The sequence below is a fragment of the Pseudoliparis swirei genome, chromosome 12, assembly GCF_029220125.1.
Source record: "Pseudoliparis swirei isolate HS2019 ecotype Mariana Trench chromosome 12, NWPU_hadal_v1, whole genome shotgun sequence".
In the NCBI taxonomy this organism is placed as follows: Eukaryota; Metazoa; Chordata; class Actinopteri; order Perciformes; family Liparidae; genus Pseudoliparis; species Pseudoliparis swirei.
Genome location: NC_079399.1, coordinates 5,649,471 through 5,664,835, shown reverse-complemented (window position 1 = coordinate 5,664,835; position 15,365 = coordinate 5,649,471). Strand labels below are relative to the sequence as shown.

General features: G+C 45.4%; 3 protein-coding genes across 4 annotated transcripts in view; 2 read left to right on the top strand and 1 right to left on the bottom strand.

Annotated features, from left to right (window-relative positions):
• Window positions 1–1,398: 1,398 nt before the first annotated feature.
• On the bottom strand, window positions 1,399–4,836 carry rhov (ras homolog family member V). The gene is made up of 4 exons (XM_056428174.1): window positions 4,604–4,836; window positions 4,258–4,504; window positions 3,664–3,722; window positions 1,399–3,336 (listed from the first exon to the last, which is right to left on the bottom strand). Exons 2-4 carry the CDS (start codon window positions 4,460–4,462, stop codon window positions 2,890–2,892), a joined length of 711 nt encoding a protein of 236 aa, XP_056284149.1. The 5' UTR covers window positions 4,463–4,504; window positions 4,604–4,836; the 3' UTR covers window positions 1,399–2,889.
• Window positions 4,837–5,782: 946 nt separating this feature from the next.
• vps18 (VPS18 core subunit of CORVET and HOPS complexes) lies at window positions 5,783–12,875 on the top strand. Its single transcript, XM_056428704.1, has 9 exons — window positions 5,783–6,189; window positions 6,291–6,432; window positions 6,580–6,671; window positions 7,295–7,545; window positions 7,964–8,317; window positions 8,900–10,162; window positions 10,825–11,034; window positions 11,569–11,805; window positions 11,967–12,875. Exons 1-9 carry the CDS (start codon window positions 6,087–6,089, stop codon window positions 12,261–12,263), a joined length of 2,949 nt encoding a protein of 982 aa, XP_056284679.1. The 5' UTR covers window positions 5,783–6,086; the 3' UTR covers window positions 12,264–12,875.
• A 731-nt stretch (window positions 12,876–13,606) lies between these two features.
• The window catches only part of ino80 (INO80 complex ATPase subunit), a 33,896-nt gene continuing 32,137 nt past the window's right edge, over window positions 13,607–15,365 (top strand). For both annotated transcript variants that reach the window (XM_056428286.1, XM_056428285.1), the window contains exons 1-2: window positions 13,607–13,722; window positions 15,031–15,096. The gene's annotated coding sequence lies outside the window, so the exon portion shown is untranslated. The remainder of the gene's footprint in view (window positions 13,723–15,030; window positions 15,097–15,365) is intronic.

Here is a 15,365-nt window from a genome sequence, read left to right as displayed (position 1 = left end):
CACGGCCCTCACGTATTGCTCAACGAGTGCGCTAATCCTGCACACCCCTGTGTTTGCATCACGTGTGTGTGTGTGTGTGTGTGTGTGTGTGTGTGTGTGACAACATGCAGTTTGAGATGCTTCTCTGGATCTGAGGGAGGAACCCTGCAAAAGCGTCTGTGTTTTGACATGGCGTTGGGAGTGTGTGACCCTGGGGGTGTGTGTGTGTGTGGGGGGGGGGGGGGCTGGTAATACCTCTCAAGATGTGAATCGCCATCGTTTCGCAACGTTTCTTCTGCTCGGATCCACCTAAAAACAACCGAGAACATCAAGGTGTCCGTCACTCACGGGGTTGTTATTGATTTTGGGAATATGGAAACATGCACAACAAAGTCTGATGTCAGAGGCGGGGGGGGGGGGGGGGAACACATGTAGTCAGACGATCCGGAAAATGACCTCATTTCATCCTTTGCCTATCTTCTCTCTCAAATAGATTTGGCCTCCCTGTTTGTTTATTGACGTACTGAATATCACTATTATTGATAAGGAAAATGCTGCAAAAAATGTGACCCAAGTTGTGATAAATCTGTGTTGTCAGTGCCTGTTTATGTTCCTGCGTACCTCTCACACCCCTCTTAGAATACCAGTGGAGCCAGCCAACTGGTCCCTGAGGGTCAAAGGTCATCTTTGGTCCGGTTCCCTTCAGATCGACTGAAATGCTGGCTTCTCCTTCCTGACCCCTCCATGTAGGAGGTCACGAGGCTGAGAGGAAGGATGTTTCTTTTAAACCCATTGATAGAAAGACGGCTTGTTGCCTGATGGCAAACAGATTGCTGATGTATCTGGATAAGTGTGTGTATGTGTGTGTGTGACTCATCCAGGCTGCTCTGAACAAAACACTGCAGAGCCGTCAGCTCCACACATCTTGTTACATCTCTCTCTCTCTCTCTCTCAGACATATGTCAGCGATGTTGTCAATGGGGTTCTACAGAAACTGTTCCCGCTCCATTGTTGTGGCGAACCAGCCCCGCTGCACACGGCTTCTTCTCAATCAGTGAATTTGACTCAATCACACTGTCCCCATATCTCTCCGGGCCCCTTTTCTAAATAATCCTGACACGGCCATCAGTCCCCCAGCATGGCGCCGCCAAACCCCATCAGCAGTCATGTGGATTGCATTAGAATCGGTCGAGCCGAGGCTCAGCCGGAGGTCGCTTATCATATCCATGCACCGAGAGACGGGTCGGGGGAAAGCATCCCCCCCCCCCCCCCCCGAGCGCTAAAGAGGATTATTCGGACTCCCTGCCTTTAAATGCTTTTAGTGACTCCTACCTTCTGTTTTTTTAAATAAAAAGAATTTCCCCCCCAATCGGTTGCTCTTCTTCTTCTTGTTCTAAAAACACACGCAACACGGAAATGATCATTTGCACTTCTTTTATTTGCATCATCTCACTCCCACGGGTAATTTAAAAAAAGATAAAGACACGTGGGTAAGAGAAAGGAGATGGTCAATGGAGGAGTAGTGACAGTGATAGAAAATGGAACAAAACACACGTGGAGTACATGCATCACAAATCTCATCTAATCTACACGTATAAATGGCAAATGACCTGTTTTAACAAACAGAATAACACATACATGAGGGCTTCCACAAGAAGTATAAGAAGCCTATTGGCTCTACTTATATACAAACTGCTGGATCAGCAGTTATCATCACACTGGAGTGCAACATCTGACTTCAGTACACACATCAGACACAAGAGGAGGAAAGTGTATTACCTTCCACTTACATTACAGTAGAGGCCGTCTAGCTCTGTACACAGGGGGCTGCCGAGGACACAAGGAGTGTATTGAGCTTGTAAACAAAAGAGGGCCGAATTAAAAAGCCAGGCGAGAGGATCCGCAGGGTGAAAATCAAGACCTCCTGCGGTGCTGGTATTTTGTAATTTTTTTTTACAGATGCAGATTGGTGGGAGACGGGGACAAAAAAAACAATTAAACAAAAGGTTACCGCTCCCGTGGTTATCCTTTCACCTCAGATGCGGCATTGAGGACATTTGTTCCCGCAAATCACCCGTGTTGATTTTTCTGGCATTGTTAAATAAAGTGATTTAAAAAAAAAAAATCTTCACTCAAACATATATGCCAGGGGTGATAAGACTGGTGATTAACTCAAAATGTGCCACACCAAAACAACACACAGGCCCAAAATTAGCCAGGGGCGCTTTGACACTCACTCACTCTCACACACACACACACACAGGCAAGGAGGGGGCACCTCGCACTGCAATCTGAACTCTCGCATATAAATAGGCCGGTGGAGGCAGACAGAGAGCTCAACCCCGGACCCTTTCTGTCTCTCTCTCTCTGCAGCAGAGCCACGCATTCAAATTCCTCCACATTTACATAATGGATCTGGGCTCACTCTCCTGGGCTGCGTGTTGCTATTTGTTCCTTTTGATTCTCAGTTCACTGTGTGTGTGTGTGTATAAAAGCACACACACTTTGATTTTTTTGTTTATACATGAAACACATGTTTTTTGTTCTGGGAAAAATTCACATTTGAAAATAATGTGAACAACACTGCTGCCCTGTGTGTGTGTGTGTGTGTGTGTGTGTGTGTGTGTGTGTGTGTGTGTGTGTGTGTGTGTGTGAGAAACCCAGGCCCATAATCCTCTCAGCTGTCGCCTCAGATGTTACTTCCCAATTCCACCCCGTGCTCATGTATCGTTTCCCCTCCGTTGCACCATTTGGCATCCCAAAGTGACATCAGCCAAACACACACTCAACAGGGAAGGATGCTCGACTGCCACGAGTCAGAGCGAAAGTAAAGGGAGATGAATACATTTTCCAACTTTTTGTCCACGACCCACAGAGTTAGCAGTCTTGTTTTTCATAGTTTTTTTTTTTTTAAACGAAGCAGAAGAACTTCTTCCAGCTTCCCCGGGAGAAAGCTTTGGTGCGTCGGTCCGAAGACCTCCTCTTCTTGGACTTGTTGGTGTTGTTCTTTATGGCGGCAAAGATGGCGGCGTCAAACGCCTCCTTCAGGTTCTTTTGCGTGAGCGACGAACACTCCACGTAGTCCGCCGCCCGGATCTTCTCCGCCATGCTCCGAGCCCGGGAGCTCAGAATGGGCTTGACGTGGGACCGGTCCAGGTTGATGAGGACGTTGACGTCCAACAAGAGGTCCGACTGAGTCCCGACCAGGACGATGGGCGAGGACGGATTGTACGCCCGGATCTCGGAGACCCACTTCTTGGTGATGTTGTGGAACGAGGTGGGGTTGACCATGCTGAAGCACAGGAGGAAGACGTCCGTGTGGGCGTAGGACAGAGCCCGGAATTCATCAAACTGCTCCTGAAATGAAGACAGGAAGTGATGGTGAGAGACTGACTCACTAGTGGCGGGTACAGGTAACAGCATTCAGGTGAAACCGTGTCCCTGAGTCACATCGTGGAGGAAGCAATGGAGTCACTTCAAGCTCTCATGACATTCAAAGCCAGTATTAACGAGTCATTATGTGACTATGTGTTGAGCCACTTCATTTGAAACAATGAACTCAACGTCAGCAAACAGACGACATGTTGGAGACACAAGAAAAGAAGTCAAGTGTGTACGTGTCAATGTGATGTCATGATGAAAACAAACAAACAAACAAACAAACAAACAAACAAACAGTCTTACCTGTCCAGCAGTGTCCAGAAGCTGAACTCTAACCGGAGCTCCTTCCACTTGGACCTGGCCTGTTGGAAAGAAAAACAATAACATTAATCAGTTAGTTCACTTTTCAAAATAAATAAAAAATAAAAATTGTCAAACATCAAAATCACACACACAACACAACACAACATGCAATCATGGTTAAATAAATTATTATATGGCCTACTTTTTAAAATCTTTTTTGTTTCATTTTTGTTTTATTTTGTTTTTTATTGCACCATCTTTTACTGTGTATTGTACTTTGCTCTTTTAACTGTTGAAATGTTGAGGCCCCTGTTATTGCCAAATTGTTTTAATTGACTACTTTTCGGCACTTTGGGACACTTTTGGACACTTTTTCTGTGATAAATGCAATATAAATAAACTTTACTTACTTACTAACTTACTTACTAACATGCATACACACATTTAAACGAAATAAAAATTCAGGCAGCAGAATTCATTCGAACTAATGCTACTCTTACTCTTAATAATACTAGTGGCACCTTACTATTATATTATAATAAATGTAAACATTTTAAATTGAACATTTTAAATTGAAAAAGCCCAGGTCCTCACCGGAGAAGACGTCAAAGCCGGTCTGCTGGTACTCGGTCGGGTATCCGTTGGAGGTGTAGCTGACTATCATGCTGGTCTTCCCGACCGCCCCGTCTCCCACCAGCATACAGCTGATGACGCCGGGCTCCAGCTCGTCCTCCCGGGTCAGCCCGCAAGCGGAAGGGACTCGGGACTCGTGGGAGAAGTAATCCATGTGAGGTGGCATGTCGAGCCGCACGGGAAACTTGTTCAACGCTTCTTCTCACTGCTAAATGAGCGAAATGACATGTAATGTAAAGACGAGATACCGAGAGTCTGCAGGACGGTCCGTGATCTCTCTCTCTCTCTCACACACACACACACGCACCTCCAGGCTGACTGTCCAGTTTCTGACTGACGGGCGACGTGGGAGGAGACCTGGAGTTAGTCCTCAGACAGGTTGCGATTTGCATAGCCACGCCCACAAGGACAAGATAGACAGAGATGGATCGATGAAGACATGCATACATATATAGTTTGTGCTGTGAAAAATAACGCGTTAACGCGTTATGATTAAATTACAGGATTAATTAGTTTTTCTTTTTAAACGCATTCATGAGCTTCCAATACGTCTGTTGTTGATCGTCTCTAACCAGCAGCATGTAATTTCTTTCTCTACGTGTCGCGTTAACATTTCTCGGCTCTCCGTCTTGCGCGCCGCAGACCTCCGATGCCCCCCCCCCCCCGGTCAACAACTCTTCTCGGCACTGGTGAGCACACTCTCACTAACACCCCCCCCCCCCCTCCCTCCCGTAGGTGGACGTCACAAAAGTTGACGCTTCATATGGAGTGAGTACCAAACACCATCTCCCGGTACTCACCTGAGTAACTCACTGAAAAAGTTATGTGCACCCCTGTGTATAAATGTATATATCCGTCTTTTGTCATAAATCTTTATGTTCTCACAAAAAAATATATATATATATAGATAGATCGATAGATACATGGATACATATAGAGATATGGATATATGGATAGATAGATAGATGAATAAATAAATAGATAGATAAATAGATATACAGGCATATATAGATAGATGGATGAATAAATATAGATAAATAGGTAGATATATATGGATATATGGATAGATCGATAGAAAGATGAATAGATGGATAAATGAATATATATATATATATATAAATAGATAGATACATACATAGATAGATGAATATACATAAAATATACCTGAGTCTTCGTACTGTATTGTATACATTGTTGTTGTATTTGTGTTTGTTGCTTTAAGGACTCATCATGAGTCTGGAATAAAGTAAATATATAATCAATGATGACATTGAAAATAATACTGACACCTAAAAAGTGTCGTCATCGAGGTGAATATGAGTGTATTTAAATACACGCTACTTGATTAAAACGTCTCGTCACGAACCAATTCACTCTCAACTTGGACGAACTGCGCCCCCTAGCGTCGAGGTCACGCACTGCATCAACCGTGGTCACATGATCCACATGACTGCGCGTGTCACCTGATCATTGCATCCACCCCGGGACTTGTTGTACTGTCGTTAGCCGCGATAGCTCTAATAGCAGCACGAATGATTCAAACGTCAGATATATCCCGCGTTTACTGCAACGGAAAATATTACAACCCCAAGGTCTGGCCTCTGAATTTAGATGCGCGCGCAGAGAGGACGCGCGCTCGCGGGCCCTTTAACGGGTGGAGGTTGAGTTAGCGCTAGCTAGCTGTGTCGTACCAGGATTGTCTCTTCACACACACACACATAGCGTTATATATATGTGTGTATACTTCATTTAACGGCAGTGAAACAAAGTGGAATACGGTTCATTGAACCATGGCTTCAATTCTCGACGAGTACGAGGACTCGCAAAACACCAGGCAGAGTGCGCAGCAGCACAGCCGCTTGTCGACTGCCAACATCGGGATCACACATTCAGGTAGGTCGCCCCCTCCTCTGGGGATACGCTTACAGGTGAGGATGCTGACGCGTCGTGACCACCTCGGGCATTTAGCTGACTGCACTCGTTCCCACGACTAGGCTTCGTGAACGTGAGACTCGAGGAAGAGAAGCCGATATTCAACAAGCAGCGGATCGATTTCACACCGCCCGAGAGGATCAACCACCTCGCCGTGTGCAACAATCAGCTGTGCATGAGCCTGGGGAAGGACACCCTGCTGAGGCAAGTGACGTCATGATGAGCACTTAACAACTGCGTGTGATGTCTCTGATGTTCCGATTCGACTGTTGTTACCTTGGTGTTGATTGGAGCCTCCTGAAAGAGATGTGGAACGCAAGATGCTGATGTTTCATGTTCTGCTGTGTGCAGGATCGACTTGGCCAAGCCCGATCAGCCCAATCAGACCGAGTTAGGGAGGAAAGATGACAGTAAAGTGCACAGACTGTTCCTGGACCCCACAGGTGAGAGATTACAGAAACACATGATGCATTTCCAATTGAAAATATTGCCCGTAGGCCATAATTATGACATCACAAATGGGTTATTCTAATCAGACCTAATGTGAGCCTGTATCTGCAGTTTGCATTTTTCTTTAAAAAGAAAAAAGTGCATTCTCTCAAGTACATACTGTACTCATAATGTACAGCAACATGGTCATATCTTCAAAATGCAGTACATCATTGTTTTTTTTATTTGGAAACATTGACAGGTACATAATACAGTAAACGTGTACTTCAACTGATATTTCCATTGTTTTTCATCTTTTTTTGGACATATACAAACAGATAACAAACCCACCCTACCCAATGCTACACCCACCTAGAGTACAGGAGAATAAATACATAAAAATAGATACAAAGAGGTCATGTCAGTTCACCGAGCCAGATCTCTACATATGTACCTAAACACACACACATCTGGTACATCTGTAACAGCATTGTTTTTTATGGTTAGATGTACATGTCTTGTGTAGCGTCATCTTCAGGACTCAAATTGAAAGCTACTCGACTACATATACAGTATAATACTGCCGTGTCATAGTTGCATATTACCAGCGGTGTCCTCCATGTTTCTCCCGCCGCAGGCTCCCATCTCCTGATCTGCCTGAGCACCAGTGAGTGTCTGTACCTCAACCGGAACACGCAGAAGGTGCGCAGTCTGTCCCGCTGGAGGGGCCACCTCATCGAGAGCGTGGGCTGGAACAAGCTGCTGGGCAGTGAGACCAACACGGGCCCCGTCCTGGTCGGCACCAGTCAAGGCATCATCTTTGAGGCGGAGATCTCAGCCACCGAGGGAAGCCTGTTCAACACCAATCCGGATCAATACTTCAGACAGGTCGGAGCACGTGCGGTCACCTGTCATGTGTCTAGTTTCAATTCACAGCTGGTGATGTTTACAAAAAAATCATTTGAACTACTCGAACATCAAAATGTGAAAATGCAAATCTGAGTAATGTTGTGTATAATAAAATGTTGATCGTCCTTACTTCAAAAAAATACTGACCGACATATTTTCTTTTTATTTCTTCCGACAAATTTCCCCTTGGGGATTAATAAAGTATATATCTATCTATCTATCTATCTATACTTATCAATATTTAGGATAGGAATTTATAAGCATTTTTTGCTTCTACCTATACCTTTTCAGTCTTTCTCTTTATATTATATAGGATAGTATTGTATTGTATTTGATTTGATTGACTGAATAAAATACACAAACAAACAAACAATATCACACTCTCTTCCCGGGACAGGTCCACTCCCTGGAGGAGGATGGGAAGCCCGCGCCGGTCTGCTGCCTGGAGGTTGAGCGGGGCCTGGAGAACAAGTACTTCATCATCGCCACCACCCGCAAGCGCCTGTTCCAGTTTGTGGGTAAGCTGGCCGAGGGGTCGGAGCAGCAGGGCTTCAGCTCCATCTTCAGCCAGAACCACGACCTGCTGCCCAGCTTCCAGGAGTTCCCGGCCAACATGGGCTACAGCGAGATCACCTTCTACACCCCGAAGCTGCGGACGTCCCCGAAGGCGTTTGCCTGGATGATGGGTAATGGAGTCCTCTACGGTCAGCTGGACTACGTCCGGCCCGATTCCCTGCTGAGTGATGTGCAGGTGAAGGTCTTTGTGTTTTTTTAAAATTTTCAATAGAACTTCGCTTTTTGTTCTACATAAGTAAGTAATTTATTTTCCATAAGTACATGCATAACGTGTACATACTGACAGACATTAACAACAGAAAAAATGTACGAATGGAGGACCGTCCAAAGACCGAGGTCTGTAGGCTCCTCTGAGATGAGGAGTTGGACGGCCCCTCCCCTAACCCTTTAACCCCTCCCCGAACCCTTTAACCCCCCCCCCCTCCCAACTACTACAGGCACACAGACAGTACACACACATATGGATCCAAACATAAAATGTCGTACAAGCAACAACAAAAACCAGAACAGGAAAAAGAAAACAAAAAAGAAAGAGACATCGTAAAAATAATAATAAAAGGCAAATATGAACTACTGATAACTTGGAAGAAAAAAAAATAATATCACGAACATCAAATTATGATTATACATTTTTTTAAAAATATCTTTCCTCTATTGTACTGTGCCGCCAGGCTGTATATCAATATTAATAACTTTCAAAATCAAGTGAGATGGCGACATACTCATTCTCCATATGTTCTACCTCCCAATCAAACAGGTGTGGGAGTACACCCCCGACATAGACCTCAGTCTCAACAAGCCCATCTCCATTGTGCTGACCCAGTTCCACTTTCTGCTGCTCCTCCACGACCGCGTGAAAGCCATCTGCACGCTGAACGGCGAGGTGGTGCACGAGGACGTGTTCCCGGATAAATTCGGCGCCCTCAAGAAGATGATCAAGGACCCGGTCGGCGGGCTGGTGTGGATCTACACGGAGCGGGCGGTTTTCCGGTACCACATCCAGCGCGAGGCCCGGGACGTCTGGCAGATGTACATGAGCATGACGAAGTTCGACCTGGCCAAAGAGTACTGCCGCGACCGACCCGAGTGCATGGACACGGTGCTGGCCGCGGAGGCGGACCACTGCTTCCAGAACAAGCGGTACCTCGAGAGCGCCAAGTGCTACGCCATGACGCAGAACTACTTCGAGGAGATCGCGCTCAAGTTCATCGACGCCAAGCAGGAGGAGGCGCTGAAGGAGTTCCTGCTGAAGAAGCTGAGCCACCTGAAGCCGAGCGAGCGCACGCAGATCACCCTGCTGGTCACCTGGCTGGCCGAGCTCTACCTGAACCGGCTCGGCCAGCTGGAGAGCGACGGCGACGGCGTCGTCGCCCGGGAGACGCGCGACGTGTTCCGCCGGTTCCTCGGCAACGCCCGGCACAAGGAGTGCCTGTACAACAACCGCAGCACCATCTACGACCTGCTGGCCAGCCACGGCAACGTGGACGACATGGTGTACTTCTCCGTCGTCATGCAGGACTACGAGCGGGTGATCTCGCACTACTGCCAGCACGACGACTACGGCGCCGCCCTGGACGTGCTCTCCAAGCACTGCGACCAAAAGCTCTTCTACAAGTTCTCCCCGGTGCTCATGCAGCACATTCCCAAACAGGTGGTGGACGCGTGGATCCAGATGGGCAAGCGGCTGGACCCGAAGAAGCTGATCCCCGCGCTGATGAACTACAGCCAGATGGGCAGCACGCAGCAGATCAGCGAAACCGTCCGCTACATGGAGTTCTGCGTGTACGAGCTGACGGTGACGGAGGAGGCCATCCACAACTACCTGCTGTCGCTCTACGCCAAGTACAAGCCGGACTCCCTGCTGTGGTACCTGGAGCAGGCGGGCATCCACGTCTCGGACATCCACTACGACTTGAAGTACGCCCTCAGGCTGTGCGCCGAAAACGGCTACCTGCGGGCCTGCGTCCTGGTCTACAGGATTATGGAGCTGTACGAGGAGGCGGTGGATCTGGCTTTACAAGTAAGTGGTCCGTGTACACTACCGTTCAAAAGTTTGGGGTCACCCAGACAATTTTGTGTCTTCCATGAAAACTCACTTTTATTTATCAAATGAATTGAACATTGAACAGAAAATATAGTCAAGACATTGACAAGGTTAGAAATAATGATTAATATTTGAAGTATTTATTTTGTTCTTCAAACTTCAAGCTCAAAGGAAGGCCAGTTGTATAGTTTATATCACCAGCATAACTGTTTTCAGCTGTGCTAACATAATTGCACAAGGGTTTTCTAATCAGATATTAGTCTTCTAAGGCGATTAGCAAACACAATGTACCATTAGAACACTGGAGTGATAGTTGATGGAAATGGGCCTCTATACACCTATGGAGATATTTCATTAGAAACCAGACGTTTCCACCTTGAATAGTCATTTACCACATTAACAATGTATAGTGTGTATTTTTGATTAATGTTATCTTTATTGAAAAAACAGTGCTTTTCTTTGAAAAATAAAGACATCTCTAAGTGACCCCAAACTTTTGAACGGTAGTGTATGTAAATGCGTACAAACACCTCGAAATCATCCAGCGGTGGGAGATTATTTCCCCTAGATTCTCGTTTTTCTCAAAATCTGACGGAATTTGACCAATTTGACTTCCCAATGCCTTTCTTCACCTGCAGGTCGACGTAGACTTGGCCAAGTCCTGCGCCGACCTGCCCGAGGATGACGAGGAGCTGAGGAAGAAGCTTTGGCTGAAGATCGCCCGGCACGTGGTGCAGGAGGAGAAGGACGTGAAGAAAGCCATGAACTGTCTGTCCAGCTGCAACCTGCTCAAGATCGAAGACATCCTGCCCTTCTTCCCGGACTTTGTCACCATCGACCATTTTAAGGTCTGTCATCAAACATTTCCTCTCTTGTTTTTAGTATTAAGAAAAAATGCACACAATCAAATAAATAATACATTTACAGATAGTTTTTTCTTCTTTTTTTTTAGTGACTGGTGTCAATTGCAATCCCCTTATTACCTTCGCATTGAAAATGCGGAAGGTTATGTTTTGATCACCGTGTATTTATTTATTTATTTATTTGTATGTGTGTTACTCGCATAACTAAAAAAGTATTAAACCGAATCGCATGAAATTTGGTGGGATGATTGGTTATTATCCGGAGACCATTTGATTAGATTTTGGGATCAATCGGGTCAAGGTCATGAAAAGGTCAACATCTTCTTTTTACCATAGCACGGTCAATTTGTATCTAATTGGCATGCAACTAATGCCAAAATGTTCATAATTCAATGCCCAATCTTGTGATATGCGAAGGTATGCGCTCTACCGAGTGCCCGTTCTAGTTGATACCATGTATTAGATGTATGGTTAAAATAGCATATTTCTTCAAATGAACGTACTTTTCTGGTTTCTCAGGAGGCCATCTGCAGCTCCCTGGAGGAGTACAACCAGCACATCGAGGAGCTGAAACAGGAAATGGAGGAGGCCACGGAGAGCGCTAAACGCATCCGAGAAGACATCCAGGAAATGAGGAACAAATACGGCGTCGTGGATTCCCAAGAAAAGTGTGCCGCTTGTGACTTCCCGTTGCTCAACAGGCCCTTCTATCTGTTCCTCTGCGGACACATGTTCCACTCCGACTGCCTGTTCCAGGTAACTCACGTCCATACGATGTCAAATATGTGCCGCTGCACACATAGGATGTCCTCTAAGTTCAGTCACTGGGTTATGAAAAAAAGTATTGTGTTTGTGTTTGAAACTTATTTCAAGTCATACATCTTTTTCTTTTTTTCTCCAATTCTTCTACCTAACAGGAAGTGACCCCTCACCTGACGGCCTTTAAGCAGAGTCGTCTGGAGGAGCTGCAGAGAAAGCTGGCGGCGACCACGCTGTCCTCCAAGTCTCGACAGCGCCCGGCGCCCAAGGACGAAGGAGACGCGTCCAGCCTGGGAAAGGGCAGCGCGGGCACGAGTCGCGAGCAGATCAAATCGGACATGGATGACATCATTGCGTCCGAGTGCGTGTACTGCGGCGAACTGATGATCAAGTCCATCGACAAGCCTTTCATCGACCCGCAGAAATTCGAGGAGGAGAAATCCAGCTGGCTGTGAACAAGGTCTCCTACGGCCCGCCGTCTGATATGTGAATAAAGCGTCACCGCCTGTCGGACCTGTTCAGTGGAAACAGACATTCACCAGATTGCCTGTCAGCAGTGCCTGCTGATTTAAAACTGTATCAGCGTCTATTGTTCTCTCCTCGAAATACACTTCTTTTGTTGGCAGTATTTTAAGATGATTTAACAACCTTTGCACTTTGTAGGGGAGAGTTCAGTAAAAGGTGGACATTGTTGGGAAATGATACAAGATGATGCGGTGATGTAAAATCTTGCTTGGGCTGTACAGTGCATACAATGTGCTGAACCTTCTGATTATGACAAGGCTAGGATCGAAAATAAATGCACTATTCATCCATTAACTGCATTAGGTAATGCACATGTTTTTTCGATTGGAAACATAACCTGCATTTAGAAACTAGCTGTGCCACCTAGCTCAGTTCAACCACTCAGCTCTTCAGCTATGTTTTAATTGTACAGGTAATGTGGGTCAGGTCATCAAACTTTGAATTATCATGTTCCCTGTTTTTTCAATTAAATTGTGGATCATTAAAGCTTGTCAGCATGGATGAACTGGTTGTTGTTTGAAAGTAATAAATATTTAACAAATTATCTGGATTTGGATTATGAGAAATCAATACACTTCATCGCAGTTCCTCTGGAGGGCTTCTACAGCCTGCCTGTAGGTGTACAAAATAAAAGGATCATCAGCGAGCTGAAGCAGCGTATCAACAACTCCATACTTAAGCAGCATGACTAGTTCATGGTTTGGTGTAAGCTGTGTTTAGGAAGACCTGAGTTTAGGCTACTGTGACAGAAAGCATAGTTTGGATCCCTAAAAATCCCATGAACACAATGATTACCATTATAAGTGGCAATACATCACATGTATATGTACAAATATGTCACTTAAAATATAATACTGGGGTTCACTGTCAACTTTTGACATCAGAATAACTTTACAAATTGTCACTTTTTTTACTATGGGTATTCCAGCTGCCTTGCCATACCTAAAACGGAGTTCCCGTCTGATGACGTCAGACGTAGTTCGGTAATCTTCGCAGCGAGCAGACGCTATTAATCGACATCGGAATTTAATCGATGTATTTATATTCGATGTGCATATACGGCTCCAAATGGCATGCAGGGCGGACGTATGCGTTAGGGAATAAACTAAAGATACCGCCGGGATTTATTGTCACAGCCTTGTCCTCTGAGACGTCGACGAGCGAGCGTCCCTGTCTCTGGGATTGATTAAAACGCCTGCTCTTTGCTGTACCCTCGCCATGGCGTCGTGTCTCTGCTCTCTCAGTAACAGAAAGTGGCCGCCTCTCTGCTGTTGCTGCCGACTCAAAGCTCACAGACTCGCTCGGCGCCTCAAACCGCCATTTTGGAGTCAGAGAACCGAGAGTCGGCAGCAGCGGAGAGAGAGACGAAAAGGGGGACACGGGGCTGAGGTGAGAGACTCCTTGGTGGATGTTATGGCGAAGGAGCAATGGGGGAAGATGGCCGGGAGGGAAAAAGAATTAAAACATGGGGATCATTCGTTCACCAGGCGACCGAGTCCCCGCTCGTATCCGCAACAAGGGTACGAGAGGCGCGGGCGCTGGGCCTTGCCGCCGCCGCATCGCCACTAAGCCTGTTTATGAATCGCCATTACACCAATATCATCTAAATACATTGTTTAGGCAAGGAGGTGGTGGCCTTAAAGAGACAGGGCCGATTTGAATATTTCATATTAATGGCGCGAGAGGACGTCCGTGTCCAAACTAATGTTTAAGATAAGCCAACGTTTAAAATGGAAAAAGCCACACTTGGGAGAAGGGATAGCAAGGGGACAGTCGTGACACGGGCTACGTGTGTAGGAAAGGAAACACCGATGCGAATATGTGTCTTCGGCGTGGTGTACTTAGCGCAGTACGCTGTCACTTTGCGTGTCAAGCTCCTTGACCCTTTACTATCAACGATCGGAGGCTCGCGAGGCAGCTAACTGCCGTTAGCTCGCGAGCTCCCCGCACACTGCACCGTCCAAGGTTAGCTAGCGAGCTCCCGATTAAGCTAGCTAGCTCGTCATGGTAACGGCGCGCTAGCACAATATGATGCACGTTATTTGTAACATAAGTACAGCTCTCGGTTTACTCCGTCTAAAAAAGAACAGAGAGAAGCAAACTCTTGCTCTTGACTGTATTTAAACGTCAGTGCTCGTCATCCATCCTCTCGCACACGAAAGTTAACTTGCCTCAGAAAGTCAAGTTAATATGTAATGAGTAGTTATTACAGGTGACACTGTTGAAAGAATCACATGTGCAATGACATTATCACTTTGGCAATGCTAGTAATGCTTCATCACAAAGTCACATTTATAGTGGAATTAAACTATGTGAATGTTTCCAGGCTGACCTTTTAATCAACTGATGTGAACATAGTTATCTTGTGTATAATGGCCTTGTATGTTATACAAACAACAACAACATTAAAATGAATACAGCCAGTGCATAATTTATGAACATTAAGTATTTAACAATATATTATAAGCATGATGGCAAATCATGTACCATTTAAATACATAGTGCTGCAGTAGCTTTGGTTTATTTATGTGCTTTTTTAATTGATGTAGTACATTTGTAAACACATGTATTGTGGGAAAGTTCCTGAAATACCTGAGACCTCAAACTGTCAGAATCTGCAGTTGAAAGAGCACTAAACCTTTTGACGTTTGTGTGGATATCAGTGTGTGACTATGGGCTTCTTCTTCTTTTTTGCAGGGGATTTTCACTGCTGTCTGAGCATTAATCTTGGAATCAAGAACAATGGCATCCTTTACTGAGAAGGTAGGTCCACCGTTTCTACTGTTTTCTGCTCAAGAAACGTACTGCCAGTTTTTTTGTGATGTACCACCTGTGAAATATGTTTACAGCCAAATACCCCCCCAGCCAGCAACACATTTTGGGTTTAAAATATATGTAATACACAGCGCTGTGCCATCAGTATATGATTTAGAATCTATTATGTAATACATTTATATTTAATTTAATATTTCTTAAATAAATACATCAAAGGATTTTTTTAATGGGAACTAATTTTAAATATATTTTAAAAA

Excerpts from the sequence above, each read along its gene's own strand:
- vps18 (XM_056428704.1), top strand. The coding sequence starts at position 6,087 with ATGGCTTCAATTCTCGACGAGTACGAGGACTCGCAAAACACCAGGCAG. Across the intron at positions 6,672-7,294 it reads ACTGTTCCTGGACCCCACAG|GCTCCCATCTCCTGATCTGC; the intron begins GTGAGAGATTAC and ends CTCCCGCCGCAG. Across the intron at positions 8,318-8,899 it reads CCCTGCTGAGTGATGTGCAG|GTGTGGGAGTACACCCCCGA; the intron begins GTGAAGGTCTTT and ends CCAATCAAACAG.
- rhov (XM_056428174.1), bottom strand. The coding sequence starts at position 4,462 with ATGCCACCTCACATGGATTACTTCTCCCACGAGTCCCGAGTCCCTTCC. Across the intron at positions 3,723-4,257 it reads CGGCTTTGACGTCTTCTCCG|GCCAGGTCCAAGTGGAAGGA; the intron begins GTGAGGACCTGG and ends TCTTTCCAACAG. Across the intron at positions 3,337-3,663 it reads TTCTGGACACTGCTGGACAG|GAGCAGTTTGATGAATTCCG; the intron begins GTAAGACTGTTT and ends TCTTCATTTCAG.